The sequence below is a fragment of the Solanum tuberosum genome, unplaced genomic scaffold, assembly GCF_000226075.1.
Source record: "Solanum tuberosum cultivar DM 1-3 516 R44 unplaced genomic scaffold, SolTub_3.0 scf00553, whole genome shotgun sequence".
In the NCBI taxonomy this organism is placed as follows: Eukaryota; Viridiplantae; Streptophyta; class Magnoliopsida; order Solanales; family Solanaceae; genus Solanum; species Solanum tuberosum.
In genome coordinates, this window is record NW_006239507.1 from 29,616 (window position 1) to 48,123 (window position 18,508).

General features: G+C 32.2%; 1 protein-coding gene across 1 annotated transcript; it reads left to right on the forward strand.

Moving 5' to 3' along the window:
* The first annotated feature begins 761 nt into the window (after positions 1-761).
* Positions 762-11,211, forward strand: LOC102589536 (probable carboxylesterase 18). Its single transcript, XM_006365861.2, has 2 exons — positions 762-1,509; positions 10,404-11,211. Exons 1-2 carry the CDS (start codon positions 898-900, stop codon positions 10,839-10,841), a joined length of 1,050 nt encoding a protein of 349 aa, XP_006365923.1. The 5' UTR covers positions 762-897; the 3' UTR covers positions 10,842-11,211.
* Positions 11,212-18,508: the final 7,297 nt, after the last annotated feature.

An 18,508-nucleotide genomic window follows, 5' to 3' on the forward strand; every position in this document is an offset into this window, starting at 1 on the left:
TTTGTACTTTTATCCAATTAAGAAGTACATATTATACATTTTTAATCAATATAATGTATAAATAAATTAAATTTTAATATAATATTAACATAATGATTTCAATATACTAAACAATATCAGATTTTTAAAAAATATCATTCTACAAAGTAAGTCACTGCATATAAAAAATCGCCAATAAATAATAATAGGTAAAATCCATTACATGCAAAGGTAAACTTTGAATAATAATAGATAAAATATAAAATAAAACAAAAAAAATATATTGTGAAAAGAGGAAGAAAAGAATCTTTAAACGAAATTTAAGAAAATTACGAGATATATTAATACATTAATGAAACATATATATATATTTTTTGTGCTCCTGTTTTTTTTTTTTTTAATTTAAAAAAAGCAAAAACTTTTTTTCTTTGGTATGAGAATTTTTCAATTTTTTGAAAAATGACTTTTCTTAAGAAACAAGTTCGTTAAAAATAAAAATAAAAATTTTTCTAATAGAAATAGAAATCAAATTGTGTAAGTGACTTTTCAAATATTGTTTTTCTCTCTCTCCACCAACACACAACCCTCATCCCTTGATCATCACAATTCAAATTATTGTTTTTAGAATAATATTTTCTTATTTACTTTTCAAAACAATTAAAAAAAGAACTCACTTATTTTAAAAAAAATTATATTATCTAAATTATTACTCCTATTTTTTTTCATACAAACCTTAAAAACTGGCTTTTATTTTTATTTAAAATAAGTTTCATTTTGTAAAAAAGAAAAGTCTTTTTGGTCTCCCCAACTGCTTGGCCAAACAGGCTCTTAAATCTTGCTTATTGTGCTTCTTCACAACTGTTTTTCTGCTTCCACACATCACAATTTCTCTCTGTTTTCTTCTTTTCATCATCTATTATGGCGCAACAAGAGAAGAAACCATCAGCTTCATCTCCGGGAATTCCTTGGAGAACACGAATCGCACTATCCATCGTCTCTACAATTACCGACTATTCTCGTCGTCAAAACGGCACCGTTAACCGCCGGCTACTCGGGATCTTCGGCCTTAAAACTTCCGCCAATCCAAATCCAGTTAACGGCGTTAAATCCTACGACGTCACTGTAGATTCTTCTCGCGATCTCTGGTTTCGCCTCTTCATTCCAACTACAGATGAATCTCGGAATTTGAGTTCACTTCCGATCATTGTCTTCTTTCACGGCGGCGGATTTGTGTATCTCAGCCCGGATACAAAGGTGTACAACGCCGTTTGCCGCCGTTTCGCGAGGAAAACCCCGGCTGTTGTTGTGTCTGTTAATTATCGGCTAGCTCCGGAACACAAGTATCCTGCGCAGTATGATGATGGATTTGATGTGCTGAAGTTCCTTGACAATGAGAAGAACCGTGAGCTATTGCCGGAAAATGTCGATTTGTCTCGCTGCTTCCTTGCCGGAGATAGTGCCGGCGGGAACCTCGCTCATCACGTGGCTAAGCGAGCATCTGAAATGACGTCGACCTTTGATGCACTGAAGGTATGGTCCCTCTTTCTCTCCATCTGTCTACTCATATTCCATGACAATACATATGTCACGTCACTTTATTGCCCAACTTTTTGGTTTTTCTTTTTAAGGATTGCCTCATTTGCAATTAAAGGCCTAACATCCATAGCTACCTCAAGTTAGCATCAATTTTTTACTTAACACACTTTAACAAGACCTTATTTATTTTAGACATCTTCTTGTTATGTTATTTTGATATTTCTTTCCTAATCCTCTCCGGATCCTAAGGGTCCGTTTTACCATGTTATATAAAATGATGATATGAGATCTTAATATGAATTCATGAGATGATCCTAAGGGTTGGTTTGATCATACAATATGAAATCATAATATGAATAATGAGATGAAAGTAAAGTTTTGTTTGGATATGCGCATTTGACTTTTAATGTTGTGTAGTTGTAAAACTATTAAAATTATCCCAATTCTTTATACAAGCATATCATATAAGCAAAAATTTATAAAATCACATAATACACTATCACAAAGCTTTATATTCTTAAAAAGTACAATATTTTATTAATTAAATTTTAATTCAATAAAAAATAAAATTAAACATAAGTTGTAGTGTACTAGTCTTTAAAATAATTCTCACACTTAGTAAAATAACCTTCTCACGTTGAACTTGCATTTCTCGATCATATGATCGAGAAGACGAATCAATTTTGCTACTTTTAATAATTTGTTGGTCAATTTGATTGGTAAATAAATTTGATAAAAATACTCCCTCTGTTTCACAAAGAATGACCTGGTTTGACTTGGCACGGAGTTTAAGTAAATAAAGAAGACTTTTGAATCTTGTGGTCCTAAATTAAAGTTATGTCAAATGTACAAAATTGCCCTTAATCTTGTGGTCTTAAACATGCCATGTGGAAAGCAAAAAGTAAAATGTTACCAAAAAAGGAAAGAGACCATTCTTTTTGAAACTGACTAAAAAGGAAATGAGGTCATTCTTTGTGAAATGGAGGGAGTAATAAAATTGGTGAATATAAATGCTAAAATAGGAATTGATTTGAAATAAGAATAAATTTTATGATGGTGAGAATAATCGTTATATGAGATATAAATAATTTAAAAACTAATGATATGAATTATAAATTTTATTTACATATAAAATAAATAGTTAGTAGATATATGAGATAACTTATTCTATCACTATGATATAAAAGGGGGAAAAGGGTCAAAAATACCCCTCAACTATAGTTTATTAGTTGACTATACCCCTGCCGTTAAAACAAAATTATTTTTACCCTCGCCGTTATTAATTTCACCATTTATACCCTCAATTGACAGAAAACCTCAAATTGACTCAAATTAGCCCCAATTTTTAAAAAAATTCATTCCCCAATTTAAACTCAATGCCTTGACCCGTCTATCTTTTAACCCGTATAACCTATTCCCCTTTTACTCATGCAACTTTACGTCTCGATTCACCGGTCTGATTCCTCCATTAATGGACCACAAGCTCCATTCCCTTTCCGTTTCATTCCAATTTTCAAAGTTGCCAACTTTTTCTGTCTTATCTCTACCAAAAAGCTCACTTTTTTATTCATACACAAAAAATATTCAAGTGTGTTAATTTCTCTGCTGTTTTGTTAATCTCACCGCCATTGCCGTATTAAAATATTCATTTGTTTTCGACTCAATTTTGTACTGACCCTTTTCTTTTCCCCCCCTGTTTTAATGGAAAAGTTGAGGTCTTTCAAATCTCTATCTCCAGTTCATCATCTTCATCGTGCTAACTCTCCTTCACACCCAATAAAAGAACGTCAAAATTTATTGAAAGTAACCCCAATACCAGTGTTTCTACAATGGGTTCTTCACGTTTGGATACAACTAATGGTAAAAGATAGAGGGGTCGGGGCATTGGGTTTAAAATGGGGAATGAGTTTTTTCTTAAAATTCGGATTAAGTTGAGTCAATTTGGGTTTTTTCGTCAATTGAGGGGTATAAATGGTGAAATTGATAACGGCGAGGGTATAAATAACTTTGTTTTAATGACAGAGGTATAGTCAACTAATAAACTAAAGTTTAGGGGTATTTTTGACCCTTTTCCTTATAAATGGTGGAATAAGTTATCCTAAATATGACAACCAAACAAGATACAATAATTTTATCCTATAACTATTTATTTTCAACCCTCACACCAAACAATCTCTAAGTCTTTGTGCGCTTAATTATATCATGCCAACTGCCAAGTCATTTCAAGTCATGTCATTTTAAAAATATAAAGTAAGGATCAAAATAGATAAAAGTGACCAATGAACAAACGACATGTAATTATTTATCCAAATAAATTTTTAAAAAAGGTTTCAATAAATTAAAAGAAAAAATCAGCACTCCCATCCCTACACAATATCTTCTCCATCATATTCCTCCATTTTTATTGTTCTTTCCGCCACAATCCATACCCATACAATCATCTTCTTTATTATAATTCTTTATATTAATTATCTTTTCCACCATACCGATACCTGCACGGTCATTTTCTCCACCTTATTCCTCCTTTTTTCCTTGTCTTTTATGTCATCTCCATCCCAATTTGATCGTCTTCTTCGCTTTCCAATTCTTCATTTGATTTGGGGTTTAGTAGTGCGAATCGTATGACAATAGTGGTTAGTGTTTTCAAGATTGTGTCTCTTTCTCTTTAATTTTGTGATATTTGTAAGCTTAATTAGGACTCAAGGTTAGTGAGATTAGAACTTAGAAGTAGAAATTCTACACATTTTTCACAAAGGAGTAATTCGTTTGACATTAATAGAATTCTACTCTTGAAGTTAAGACTTTTTACCACGCACCATTAATATTATAGGTAATAGGAGCATATTTTGTCAGAGGTATTTAAAGAGCTTATTTAGAAATTATTTAGAAATCCCAACTTAATTATAATTACACATGCTAAAAGGGCATGCAATTTTGGATTTTTCGGACTTTTCTCAAGTTAAGATTAGAGGTTCAGTTTCGAATCGAGTGTTGGGATTGAATCTCGAATGAAGGATGTAAGAATTCTTACCTATTCTATACAAAAATAATTATTTTGATTAAAAAAAACTCAGATTATGTATTTGATCAACCTCATCAATTAGGCTAACATCCTTTTCCTAATAGAATTATATGTGTGATCAACCTCGTCCATTTGCCCAAAAATATATCTGGTTACAACAATACAATGTAGATAACTAGTGAGGTACAATAACCCTTATCAATTCTATTTAATACTCTCCTGAATGAGGTTAAAACACACCATGTGAACACAAATAATATGTAGATGTTAAATTTTTACATATAATGCTCGTTCTTCTTTTGTATCACTCTCCTAAATAAGGTAAAAACACACAATGTGAACACAGATAAAATGTAGATATTAAATTTTTACATATAATTCTCCTTCTTTTTTACCACTCCTAAATGAGGTTAAAACACATAATGTGAACACAAATAATATGTAGATGTTAATTTTTTTTTTATATATATAATGCTTCTTCTTCTTTTTTATCACTCTCCTAAATGAGGTTAAAACACACCATGTTAACACCAATAATATGTAGATGGTAATTTTTTTTTACATATAATGCACCCTTCTATTTTATCACTCCCTTAAATGTAGGGGTGTGTATTCGATTTTTCGGTTTGGTTTTATGCTATTCGGCTTGAATTTTTCGGTTTTTTATTTTGAAGAAGTGTAACTCAATCCGAACCAAAATAAATTTGTTTGGTTTGGTATTTCTCTATTTGGTTTGGATTTTTTCGGTTCGATTAATTGGTTATGTCAATAATTAGAAACATAATAAAGTTATATTTACAATTTGAATTTCTTCAATATACTTTCTAATATAATCACAAGTAAAAATGTAAAACATAATACTTAAAAGTATATCAATTGTAGATGTCCAAACATAAAAAATAAACTAAATCATAAAAAAAAAATAACTTAAAACTGACAAAAGTGATTAACTCCAACTTAATTTTATATATATATATATATATATATATATATATGGTTTTTCGGTTTTCATTATATTTGGTTTTTTTGGTTTTTCGATTTTCATTTTTCTAAATCCGAAACCAAACCAAAAAACCAAACAAAGTAAATTATAAATCCAAAATCAAATCAGAAATCCAAAAAACCAATCCAAATTAGAATTCGGTTTGATTTGGTTTGATTTTTCGGTTTAATCCAAATAGGGCACACCCTTACCTAAATGAGGTAAAAACACACCATGTGAACACCAATAATATGTAGATGTTAATTTTTTTTTGCATATAATACACCTTCTTCTATTTTATCACTCCCCTAAATGAGGTAAAAACACACCATGTGATGATGTGAACACAAATAATATTTAGAGGTTACATTTTTTTATATAATGCGCCTTCTTTCTTTTTTATTGTTGTACAAAAATATGTTAATGTCTCGTGTAAAAATAAATATATTATAGAGTGAATTGGTCTTTTGAGGCCTTCTTATAAAGATTGGAGACTTTAATTTATTGATTGAACTAATTAATTGTTAGGGTGAACATGATTTTTAGTGGTGTATAATATAATGACCCGTTAGATCATTTTGAGATTTAGTCCTCTCTCTTTCATAAAAGACCCTTTTTATAAAATTTTAATGTTAATTTTGAACTATTCGTTTAATAATGGATAATTAATTAATGGGTAAGTTTTAAATAATTAATTTAGTTTGTAATTAAGGAGCTAAGCCTATAATTTATTTAATATAGTATACCACTTGACCCATATTTATTAAAATAAGTTACTAGAGTTTATCACTTTTAGTACATAATTATTTTTAAAAAGAAAAGAAGAAGGAAAAGTCGATGGTGTTCACATGGTGTGTTTTAATCTCATGTGACAACATTAACATCTACATATTATTTGTGTTCACATGTATGTTTTAACCTCATTTAGGAGAGTGATAAAAAAGAAGAAAGAGCATTATTATATGTAAAAAATTTAACATCTACATATTATTTGTGTTCACATGTATGTTTTAACCTCATTTAGGAGAGTGGTAAAAAAGAAGAAGGAGCATTATACGTAAAAATTTAACATCTACATATTATTGGTGTTAACATGGTGTGTTTTAACCTCATTTAGGAGAGTGATAAAAAAGAAGAAAGAGCATTATTATATGTAAAAAATTTAACATCTACATATTATTTGTGTTCACATGATGTGTTTTAACCTCATTTAGGAGAGTGGTAAAAAAAGAAGAAGGAGCATTATACGCAAAATTTAACATCTACATATTATTGGTGTTAACATGGTGTGTTTTAACCTCATTTAGGAGAGTGATATAAAAGAAGAAAGAGCATTATATGTAAAAAATTTAACATCTACATATTATTTGTGTTCACATGATGTGTTTTAACCTCATTTAGGAGAGTGGTAAAAAAAAAGAAGGAGCATTATATGTAAAAAATTAACATCTACATTTTATCTGTGTTCACATTTGTGTTTTTACCTTATTTAGGGGAGTGATACAAAAGAAGAAGGAGCATTATATGTAAAAATTTAACATCTACATATTATTTGTGTTCACATGGTGTGTTTTAACCTCCTTTAGAAGAGTATTAAATAGAATTGATAAGGGCTATCGTACCTCACCAGCCATCTGCATTATATTGTTGTAACCAGATATATCTTTGGGCAGATGGACGAGGTTGATCACACATCTAATACTAATAGGAAAAAGACGTTAGCCTAATTAATGAGGTTGATCAAATACATAATCGAGTTTTTTTTCTTAATCAAAATAATTATTTTTGTATAAAATAGGTAAGAATTATTACATCATTCATTCGAGATTCAATTCCGACACTCGATTCAAAATTAAACCTCTAATCTTAACTTGAGAAAAGTTGGGAAAAAATCCAAAATTTCATGCCCTTTTAGCATGTGTAATTATAATCAAGGGCCAGACTGTCCAGGGAAAAAAATGCAAAATTCAAATCCGGCCTAGAGAGTTCGAGTTGATTATCGGGTTTGGGGTGGTTAGGTGGGGTAGCGTAGCGGTAATATTATTTTATAACGGTATTAATTATTCATGTATTAGTTATACGTGTATTAGTGATTCTATCTTTTACCCTAATCTAAAATAATACATAGATTTCTCATAACTTATACATATATTTGTTATGTGAGTTTATAAATTGTCAACCAAACATTATATTAATTTTATAAATAAATAACTTATTTCTTAACTACCTACGAAACATTCGTATAAGTTAATAGAGAAAATTAATACATAAATAACCTCCTTTCTTATTCAACTGTCAAAAGATCCCTTACTTTATAATTTATTTAATTTTAAGCTTATTAAATAATGGGAAAAGGGCCTGATATACCCCAAACTATATCATTTATAGTTGATATACCCTCGTTATGAAAGTGACTCATATATACTCTTACCATTATAGAAATGACTCACATATATCCTTGCTGTTACAAAATGAACTCACATATACCCTTTATCTAACGGAAGTGAAAAAAATAGTTTTAAATTTATTTTTTAAAATTTTAAAAAAATCATTTAGGGTATATATATATATAAGATCCTTCTAACGAAGTTCAAGGTATATTTTAATCTTTTTCGTACGAAAATTATTTTTTGACTTCTTAGATTATCATTATTCGAGTTTCTTATTCTTTTTTTTTGTTTCATTCTTTAGTAGAAAAAAATTGAAACTAATTTTTTTGCGGCTATATTGTAATTTAGTTTTTGTATTTGTAAAACTAAAATAAAAAAATTGAGCATCTATAGTAAATTTTATGAGAAAATTAGTGAAATATAAATAAATTTGACCGGGCCCATTATCCACCGAGTTTAGAAGGTTGTGATTGGTCCAAAGGGCGGGTCACAGACAAATTTCTCGGTTATAAAAAAATAAAAATAAATTTGACCATCAAAATAATAAATTTAAATTAGTCGTTGAAACAAAAAGTAAAAAAAAAACGTGTGAGAAGGATCAAATATACTCCATATAGATTATATTTTTTCAAAAAAATATTAATTAAAAGATTAAATAATTAATTTTTTCACTTCCGTTAGAAGAAAAGAGTATATGCGAGCCATTTCTATAACATCAGGGTATATATGAGTCACTTTCATTACGAGATGTATATCAACTCTAAATGACAAAGTGGAGGGTATATCATACCCTTTTCCCTCAAATAATTATTCATGGTAAATACTAAGAACAATTTGTAGATAAAAGCTTCAAATGCTTAAGAGCCTTATGTTTTATTATTGGAATTAAAGTAATATTCAAAACAAATAAATTTTTCAAGTTCTATTTTTAAAAAAACTTACAAATTTAGAGTTTATACTCTCTAATTTTTAGTAGTGATGAAAAATTGCTAGTAATTACATAATTAAATTACACAATAACTTTTAAATTTTTATTTTTCAAAATAGTATTCTTTTTACCCCCTTTCTCTTTCATTTAAATTAAATGACTAAACATTTGTTAAAATAATTTACTAATATTTTACTAGATTCATTATTTAAATAATTATAGTAGAAAAAACGTACTAAACTCGTGTCTTTTTGTAATTTAAAAAATGCAACAAAATATGATTTTATATTAAATTCACATGAATTGGAAGATACTCGTTATTGTTACGATATTGGTTACCAATTTATAATTATTTGATATGATTTTAAAAATACATATTTTACATCTAATTATAAGTAAACTTTAATGTGTCTTACTGACATGTATTTGTCACACATTAATGTCTGTTTAGTTGTTCATCTAAAATAAATTCGTTTAATTTTTATTTTAAAATAAAATATTTAATTTAATAATTACACTTATATAATCAAATATAATAATAAAAATTAAATTAGTAATTATGTTAGTACAAATAAACATATATTTGTACTTACTATATATAATGATCTCCGTAGGCAAAAAGAGTACTTAGAAGATGATCATTATATTAACCAATTATTCCTCAGAAAATCCCTAGTAGATATTTGTACGTATCTCTTTCCTTTAATGCTTTTCCATTTGTTAACCAAACAGGCAGTTATAGTTTGGAGTCCAACAATGGAAACAATAGTATTACAAGTCTCCATTTTTGTCAACTCTGATAAAAAAGAGAGAAATTGAACAAAAGTGGCTCAGTATTTATATACGAAAGGCATAATATATAAATATGTCCTTTAATTTGACTTCAACTCATATTTATGTTCTTTAACTTTAGGTGTGTACAAGTAGACATTTAAACTTATATAAAATTGAATAAATAGACACACGCGTCCTATGTGGCATCATACATGACAATTTTCATCTTACGTGGTGTCTTATGTGTATTATGTCACGTAGGACACATGTGTCTACTTGTTCAACTTTATATAAATTAAAATACTTATTTGTGCACACCCAAAATTGATGGACACAACTGGAAATATTAGGCACACTCAAAATTGAAGGACACAACTATAAAATGTTGTCAAGTTAAAAGACACATTATGCCTTTTTGAAATCTTAAAAAAAATAAAAAAAATAGACATGTGCCTCTGAACAAAAAATAATAATTTGTGAGGAAGCCAATCTCAATCATTAATTGTTCTAGAGTCTAGTACATATTTTTCTTCCTTTGACAATCAAGCCTTACCGTCTTTTCACTTTTTCACGATCACAGTTGGTTGCGTGCTTGATTCTAATTAGAAACTTCTCCCACGCCCGCAAATTACATGGAATTTGTCAAGTGTAAAGAAGTATTTATTTTGAATGTCACTACTCACTAGTATGAAATAGTGGTACTTTTAAAGATGTATATACCCTGTTTGCCCAAAATCTATGCATATTAAACTGAAGGGACAAATTCCCTTGATTCTGTATTATGTGCTCTAGGTAATTGGACTGGTGGCTATACAACCTTTTTTTGGAGGGGAGGAACGAACGGAATCAGAATTAAAACTAGTAGAAGTTGACGCATTGATATCAGTGAGAAGAACAGATTGGATGTGGAACGCGTTCCTGCCACCAGGTGAAGGGATGGATCGCGATCATGAGGTTATTAATGTTTGCGGTCCAAGGGCTGTTGACATATCAAAGCTGGACAATTTTCCAGCAACGATGGTAGTCGTGGGTGGTTTTGATCCCCTTAAAGATTGGCAAAGGAGGTACTATGACTGGCTTAAGAGGTCTGGCAAAGATGTTCACTTCTCAGAGTATCCAACTATGGTGCATGCTTTCTACATTTTCCCTGAGGTTCCTGAAGCTACACAACTTATTCTTGAGGTTAAGGACTTTGTTAATAAGCAATGCTCTAAGGTTGTGAAGAATTGATGTGCCATTATTCATTAACCAAGATATTCAAATCATGTGTGTAGTATTATTAGGGTTCTCTTGGACTTGTCCATTGTTGGTGTAGTGTTAGGCCTTCTAGTGTTTATCTCGACCACGGTCACCGGGAAAAAGGGCTATGGAGGGGCGGGGATTAATCCGGCGAGGTGTTGGGGCCCGCGCTTATTAGAGGAGGTCACCTTTGGGATGGACATTGGATCATTTGGGTTGGGCCAACTATTGGTTGTGGCCTTCTTTGTGTACACAAAGATCATTCCAGCAAAACATTTCAATGCAGAATATGGATACAAACATTTATATATACTATAGTAAATTTAATATTTGATACACTTTTTAAAAATAATACACAATTTGTTGTTCTTTACTCATGGGTAGTTGGGAATTTATACACTTTTTAAACACCAATAAAAGATGTAATAATTTCAAATTTGTTGGGGTATCTACTTTCATACCTATTTCACATAGTAAAATATTAATACCTACAATAATAATTTATACCAATTTTTATACACTTTCTAAAATATATAATAATTCACAATTTTATTGGAATATCAAATTTCATACATATTTCATACCGTAAGATATCTACGCATATTAAATTAAACTTACTAATTGATACCAATTTATATGCATTCTAAACATCAATAAAGAATATAATATTCCATAAAATTTTTGAGGTATCAAATTTCATACCTATTTCATATAGTAAAAATGTTTATACATACTAAACTAAATTTTACTAACTGATACCTATTTTTATACACTTTCTATACATCAATAATAAATATAATAGTCCACAAATTTGTTGGGGCATCAAATTTCATACCTATTTCATACAAAAGAATACTAATTTTAAAACAATTGCAACTAGTAATTGTGTTTTGTCATATAAATAGTATACCAAATGCATACAAGCCTTTTGGCAATATTATACCAATTTCATACCAAAAGTAAACATTGGTTCATAGCAGATTCATACCAAAAGAATATCAATTTCAAAACAATTGTAATTGGTAATTATGTTTTGCTATATAAATAGTATACGAAATGCATACAATTTTTTTTGTCAATATATATACCAATTTCATACCAACAATAAACACTGGTTAATACAAGGTTCATACCAAAAAGAGATCTTTGTAATTTTTATTACTTTTTACTTCCAAAATTTGAATCGGAGTCTGAACACTCAGACAATAGAGGTTCCACCATTTTCCCTTTCCTTTATAGTCCCTTACAATTTGAAGGAGTGGATTTTCTTTGATTATTGTTTCTTCCCCTTCACTGGGTTTTGATTTTTCTTTGGATGGCTAACACTCTTCTTCGCCGGAGTTGCATTCATCTTGGGCGACGAAATTTGAGTTAAAATATGAAAACTTGGAGGCTCTATTTCAAGATTAGATAAATCCTCTACAAATCTTGGACTCTTTTTAGGTGTATGATAAACTTTTTTATTCTTCGACATGTTTGTTTGAGAACCAAAAATTTGATTCTTGACACTGTATACAAAATTTGTGGAAGTTTCTGTTTGAATGGAGAAGAAGAACAATGGAGAAGCTGGAAGAGAAAGAGTAACCATGGTGGAAAGAGAAACGTGGGTATGTGAGACTCTTCCTTGAAAGATGTAATTGATAATTAGCAACTTATTCTCTCTCATAATTTTCTCTTTCTCTCACCTATTAACATTATATAAATTAATTATTAAAATACAACTAGTTAATATATAAACTAAAACTGTTCTGCTAATACTTGTAAATTTTTTTAAAAAAATAAATAAATCAAATTTGGACCTGTGATCCGACTTTATTAAGAAAATCTAATGGACTCAAGATGAGCCCATTATACAAAATAGGAAACAAATATATACAAAAGAGGGTCCAAACATGACCACTCTTTAGGTGAAAAAAGACAGAACTCTAGAAATTAGGAATTCTGAAAAATTGAGCAGCAACTTCTCCTTCCTCTTTCATCTCTAAGATCCATCGCTGAAGATTCTGCCATGGCCTTTCATCTCGAGCTTCACTCTCCTTCGCTTTTGGGTCATCCACGTTCTCCATCTCAGAGAGGAGTATTGGTATTGATAGGCTATTAAAGGTATCAATTTCTCCTCTTTCTCCATAATTGTGATGCTCATTTCATATAAGTGCTCCCCTTTCCCCTCTTTTGTCATCACTAATCGGCCTCCCTTACTCCCTTCTTGTAGTTCTCCTCACTGTGCACAAGGACTTCCATACCAATCTTACTCTCGTTTTTGCTGGTGACTCTATTGTTTTTGTTGGCTGTTATAGCTCAGACTGGTTAGATCTCGCGTACCTATTTTGCCAATGGTCTGACCACAAACTAGTTTGTAATTGTAATATGTGAACTTGTGATCCTTCTTCTACTTATCTTGTTGGTGACTGTTTTATTCTTTTTGTTCTAATTCTGATTGTAGGTGTATGTTGTTTATCCATGTTTACAATTTTTTCTTGCCCTGCTCGGTAAATTATGAAAACTGTCATAGTGTTGTTTCTCCTCTTGATTTATAGCTAAGTTAGCAATGCAATCTGCTAATTGGTTCGCTTCTCTGAAAATGTGCATCACCTGAATATGTATGTTAGCCATAATTTCCTGTATCTCCTCTATTTTCTCAGTTAAGCTACATGGTATCTTTCAATCCCTCATAATCATATTCTTAAGGCTCAAAGAGTCAGTCTCTAAGATGACGTTACTGATGCCTTGTCTTTTGCAATATTTTAATGCATTCCACATAGCTATTATTTCTGCTTCCATGTTTGTAGTTATACCAATATTCCGAGCCTCAGCATATAACAGATCCCCCGAACTATTTCTTAGACAGAAACCATATGAACTCTCCCCTGGGTTGCCTTTGCTTGCCCCATTTGTATTGAACTTGACCCATCCTTGATCTGGTGCCTCCTACTTGACAATACGAAAGTAAAGATTGAGTTTATAATTCTGAAGCAAATCAATCATTCCAGCCCAGTGATAAGGAACATTTCTTAGCCAAGGATATTTGGCTCTAATAAGCTGATGTACTGTCAATTGACATTGTGAGTACATTTTGTTGAAAGAAATTTCCTTGTCATGTCTCTTCGCATTCATTCTTTTCCAGAGTTCCCACATGACAATAGCTGGAATGGCCTTCATTATGTGTTGTACTTTAGGATTTCCATCATATTCCCACCATTGGAAAATTAATTTATGTAACTGTTGTCCTCCAATAATAATACCTGCACAAGAAGCAAACTGCTTCCATAGCCTTTGAGCTATGGGAGCTGTTAGTAGTAAATGTGTCATGGTTTTCATTTCTCCACTATCACAACAATAATATTTAGAGACTATATTCATCCTCATTCTTTTCAGGTTGTCATCAGTGACAATTCTTTTCTTCCAAACTCTCCATATGAAGAAGGAAATCTTAAAAGACAAGCACTTTAACCACATACAGTTATTCCACTCTATCTTGTCTCTTTTATGTCGTACTAAGTGGTAAGCAGATTTGACAGTGAATTCACCTGTAGAGTTCCCCATCCACCAAGCCTTATCCAGAGTTTCAGTCATACCAGGCTTGATGTTTTCGATGATATACTCTGTCATTTCTTCTGAAATAAATTCTCTCAATTTATCTATCTTCCATATGCCATTCTCAAAGAATTCTTTTACCTCAATCTCCTCTTCCATGGTAGATTCCCCCTCTGTAAAGTATAGAGCACCTTGTTTCGTCCAGTTATCAAACCAAAAACTGGAATTTCCAGCCTTTACTTGCCACCAAATCTTATGTTCGATTTCATCTCGCATAGCCACCATTTTCTTCCATACATGAGATGCTCCAACACACTTTGCCACGATAGGATGTAGTTTCTTGCCGTACTTGTTTCCCATGTATATGCTCCATAATGATGATATGGATACCCTGAAATTCCACCAGAGTTTTGCATAAAGAGCATTATTAACTTCATGCAGGGACCTAAATCCCAAACCTCCTTCCTTTTTTGGTAAGCACATATTGTAATTAAAAACTTTATAAGTAGTAAAAAAAGTAGATATAAATAAGGTAATAATAACCCTTAATTAGATGTATGAGGTGATTTTTCCATTAAAATATTATTTTTCATTTACATATCAACGTAAGAATTGTCATAAAGCTAATGCATTTATCACTGTCACGACCAGACCTTCGTGATTGACACCCACACTAACACTCCGGTGGGAGAACCGCTACTACAACTCAAACCAAACAACTAATCTAAAAACTAAGGCATTAAGTTACAGAAGCAAGTTAAACACTAAGGAAATAAATAGGGAGTTCCCATAAACTCCAACAAAAGTCTAACAAGAACTAAACAATGTCGAAGAAATAACCTAGAATCTGAAAGTCAATGTACCAAAATATCTAACAATGAACCAAGTCTCAACAAGAAGGGATGCAACCCCCAACTAATGTACTAATAACTAATAGAATATAGTCTAAGTCAGGAAATGGTGGACATAGACAAAAAAGAACCCATGGCAGCTCGGAAGAATTGGCTCACCCTTGAATTCGAACGATCACTAATCTCCTAAACGAGGTCTGTCAGTAGCCGCTTGAAGAGCAAGTGTAGTATCAGTACACAACCACAGTGTACTGGTAGGATCACACGGCTATCCCACTAAGTGCAACATAAGTAAGCCAAGACAACATTATAATCACATGCATATATATCAACATATACAATATTATCAACATTTACGAACAACGAACAACTTCACATTTATATCAAATTATTGGTCCTCTCATGGAACCCAAAACCAAATAGTTAGCATACCGGAACGTGGTATCCAATCCTATAATTATGCCTGAACGTGGCAACCGATCCCATAGTTATGCTGGAACGTGGCAATCGATCCAAGTTAGCTATGCCGGAACATGGCAACCGATCCAAGTTAGTTATGCCAGAACGTGGCAACCGATCCATTCAACACACCACAATCACAATCATAAGTATATCCTCAAGAACATGCATTTAAGTCATGATTTCATGGTAACCATCTTTTATTTATCTCTTTACAACAAGTGTGAGCAATAATGCAACATTCATATACACACAAGTATCATAATGAAGCAAGAACAAACATACATCACACAATCATAGAATCACGACCATCACCTACCTCGAAACAAGCTTGAAACCCTAAGAAACTTGATCATTCCCTTTCCAGATTCGATCCACTTGTTCTTGGTCTACAAACAATCAAATATAATACGGAAATCAATAAACAATCACTAATTACCCGAATTACTAACAATTCTATGAACCCTAGATCAAACCCAATGTATCTTCAATTATCCAGATTAAGGTTGTTTCCACCATAGAATCTATAACAAAACCCTCCCCAATCAATATTCACCCATTCTATTAGGGGAGTGAAAAGCTTACCTTTAGCCTCAAGAATGGTGAAAACGAGTAGGAGTCGCCTGGAGTTCGTTCCTTAGCTACTAAAAGTACAAAAAGTGCATAATGAGGTCGTTTAGGGGTTTATTAACGACTTTAATTAGCGTTGAATCCACCATAACAGACGTCACCCCGCTGTAGCGGAAAAAAGCGGCTCAAATGCGGGTTACGCGAGACAAAGAGCTAATTCAAGAATATCAAAATTCCTATTTCACAACACACCTCTAACTAACGACATTAAAAAAATACCCTTTACGCCAAGAGCGATTTCGGGAGTTCTACTCACCCGAATTCAATTCCATAAATTCGTACGGATTTTTTAATGAGTTATCTAACTACTCATGTAAACAAATCATAATTGAATCACCCGATTGTTACCATATATCCCTACACCTTATGGAATCCGATTTCTTCTAAATCTGGACTAGGTTGGAAAAAATTCAAATGATACGAAAAAGTTTTCCGACCCAAAATTTTTCCCGGTTGGTTTTTCTATAACGACGGAACCCGGTCGTTACAATAGATACCAATTTACCCATCACTCATCCCCGAGTGACAAACTTAGCAAAATAGGCTAAGGAAGGGATGAAGTACTACCTTAATTGACAAACAATTTGGGATACTTGTCTCACATGTCCCTCTCGGTTTCCTAAGCAGCTTCTTGAACTGGGCGATGCTTCTATTGGACTTTCACGGACTTAATCTCTATGGTCCTCAATTTGGGCACATCACGATCAAGAATTGCAATCGGTTCCTCCTCATAATGGAGGTCCTTGTCTAAAACAATTGAGTCCCACTTAATGATATAATCCCCGTCACCATGATACCTCTTCAACATGGACACATGAAATACCGGATGAACACTTGATAAATTAGGAGGTAAAGCCAATCTATACGCTACCAGTCCCACACATTCAAGAATTTCAAATGGACCAATGTATCTAGGACTTAGCTTACCCTTCTTACCAAATCTCATCACCCCTTTCATGGGTGATACCTTAAGAAGAACATTTTCACCAGATTGAAATGTTATGTCTCTTACTTTATGATCCGCATACTTCTTTTGTCTACTCTAGGTTGCTAAGAGCTTAGCTTGAATACTCTTTACCTTATCTTGAGCATCCTTCACTAAATCAACCCCCAAAAGTTTCATATCGCCAGCATCAAACCATCCGATGGGTGATCTACATCCCCTCCCATAGAGTGTCTTGAATGGTGCTATATCAATGCTGGAGTGATAACTATTATTATAGGAGAATTCACACAAAGGTAAGAACTTATCCTAATGTCCTCCAAAATCAATCACACATGCACTTAACATGTCTTCCAACACTTGAATAGTCCTCTCTGACTGTCCGTCTGTCTGTGGATGGAAGGCTATACTAAAAGTGAGTTGTCTGCCCAATTCATCATGCAATTTCTTCAAACTTGGATGTGAATTGGGTACCACGGTCTGAGATGATAGAGAGGGGCACCTCATGCAACCTCACTATCTCTTTCACATAAACTTTAGCCAATTGTTAAGCATTATAATCTGTTTTTACCGAAATAAAATGCGCTGATTTAGTCAATCTATCAACCACTACCCAAATAGAATCAAATTTTCCCAAAGTCTTGGAAAGACCAACAACAAAATCCATGGCTATTCTTTCCTACTTCCATTCCGGAATTGACATTCTTTGAAGTAAACCTGCAAGCCTTTGATGTTCATACTTCATTTGTTGAAAATTTTGACACTTCGCCACAAACTTCGCTATGTCTTTCTTCATGCCCGGCCACCAATAAATTCGCTTAAGATCTCTATACATCTTGGTCACCCCCGGATGAATAGAATATCGTGCACCATGAAACTCTGCCAACAATTTCTCAATCAAGTCATCTAATCTAGGAACACATATTGTCCCTTTGAAATTGAGTACACCATCCGCATCAAGAGTGATCTCTTGTGCCTTACCAATCACAATTTTCTTTCTAAGTTCCTCCAAGTTCCCATCTTCAAATTGTTTGGCCTTGATCTCTTCAATGAAAGTGACCCTTACCTCAATACTATCTAGCACCCCACCTCTTTCTGAGATGCCCAACTGCATGAACTTAAACTCTAAGGTCTGAATTTCTTTAGCCAAAGGTCGCTTGGCTACATTTAAGCAAGCTAAACTACCCATATTCACCGCTTTTTGACTCAAAGCGTCTGCCACCATATTAGCCTTGCCCGGA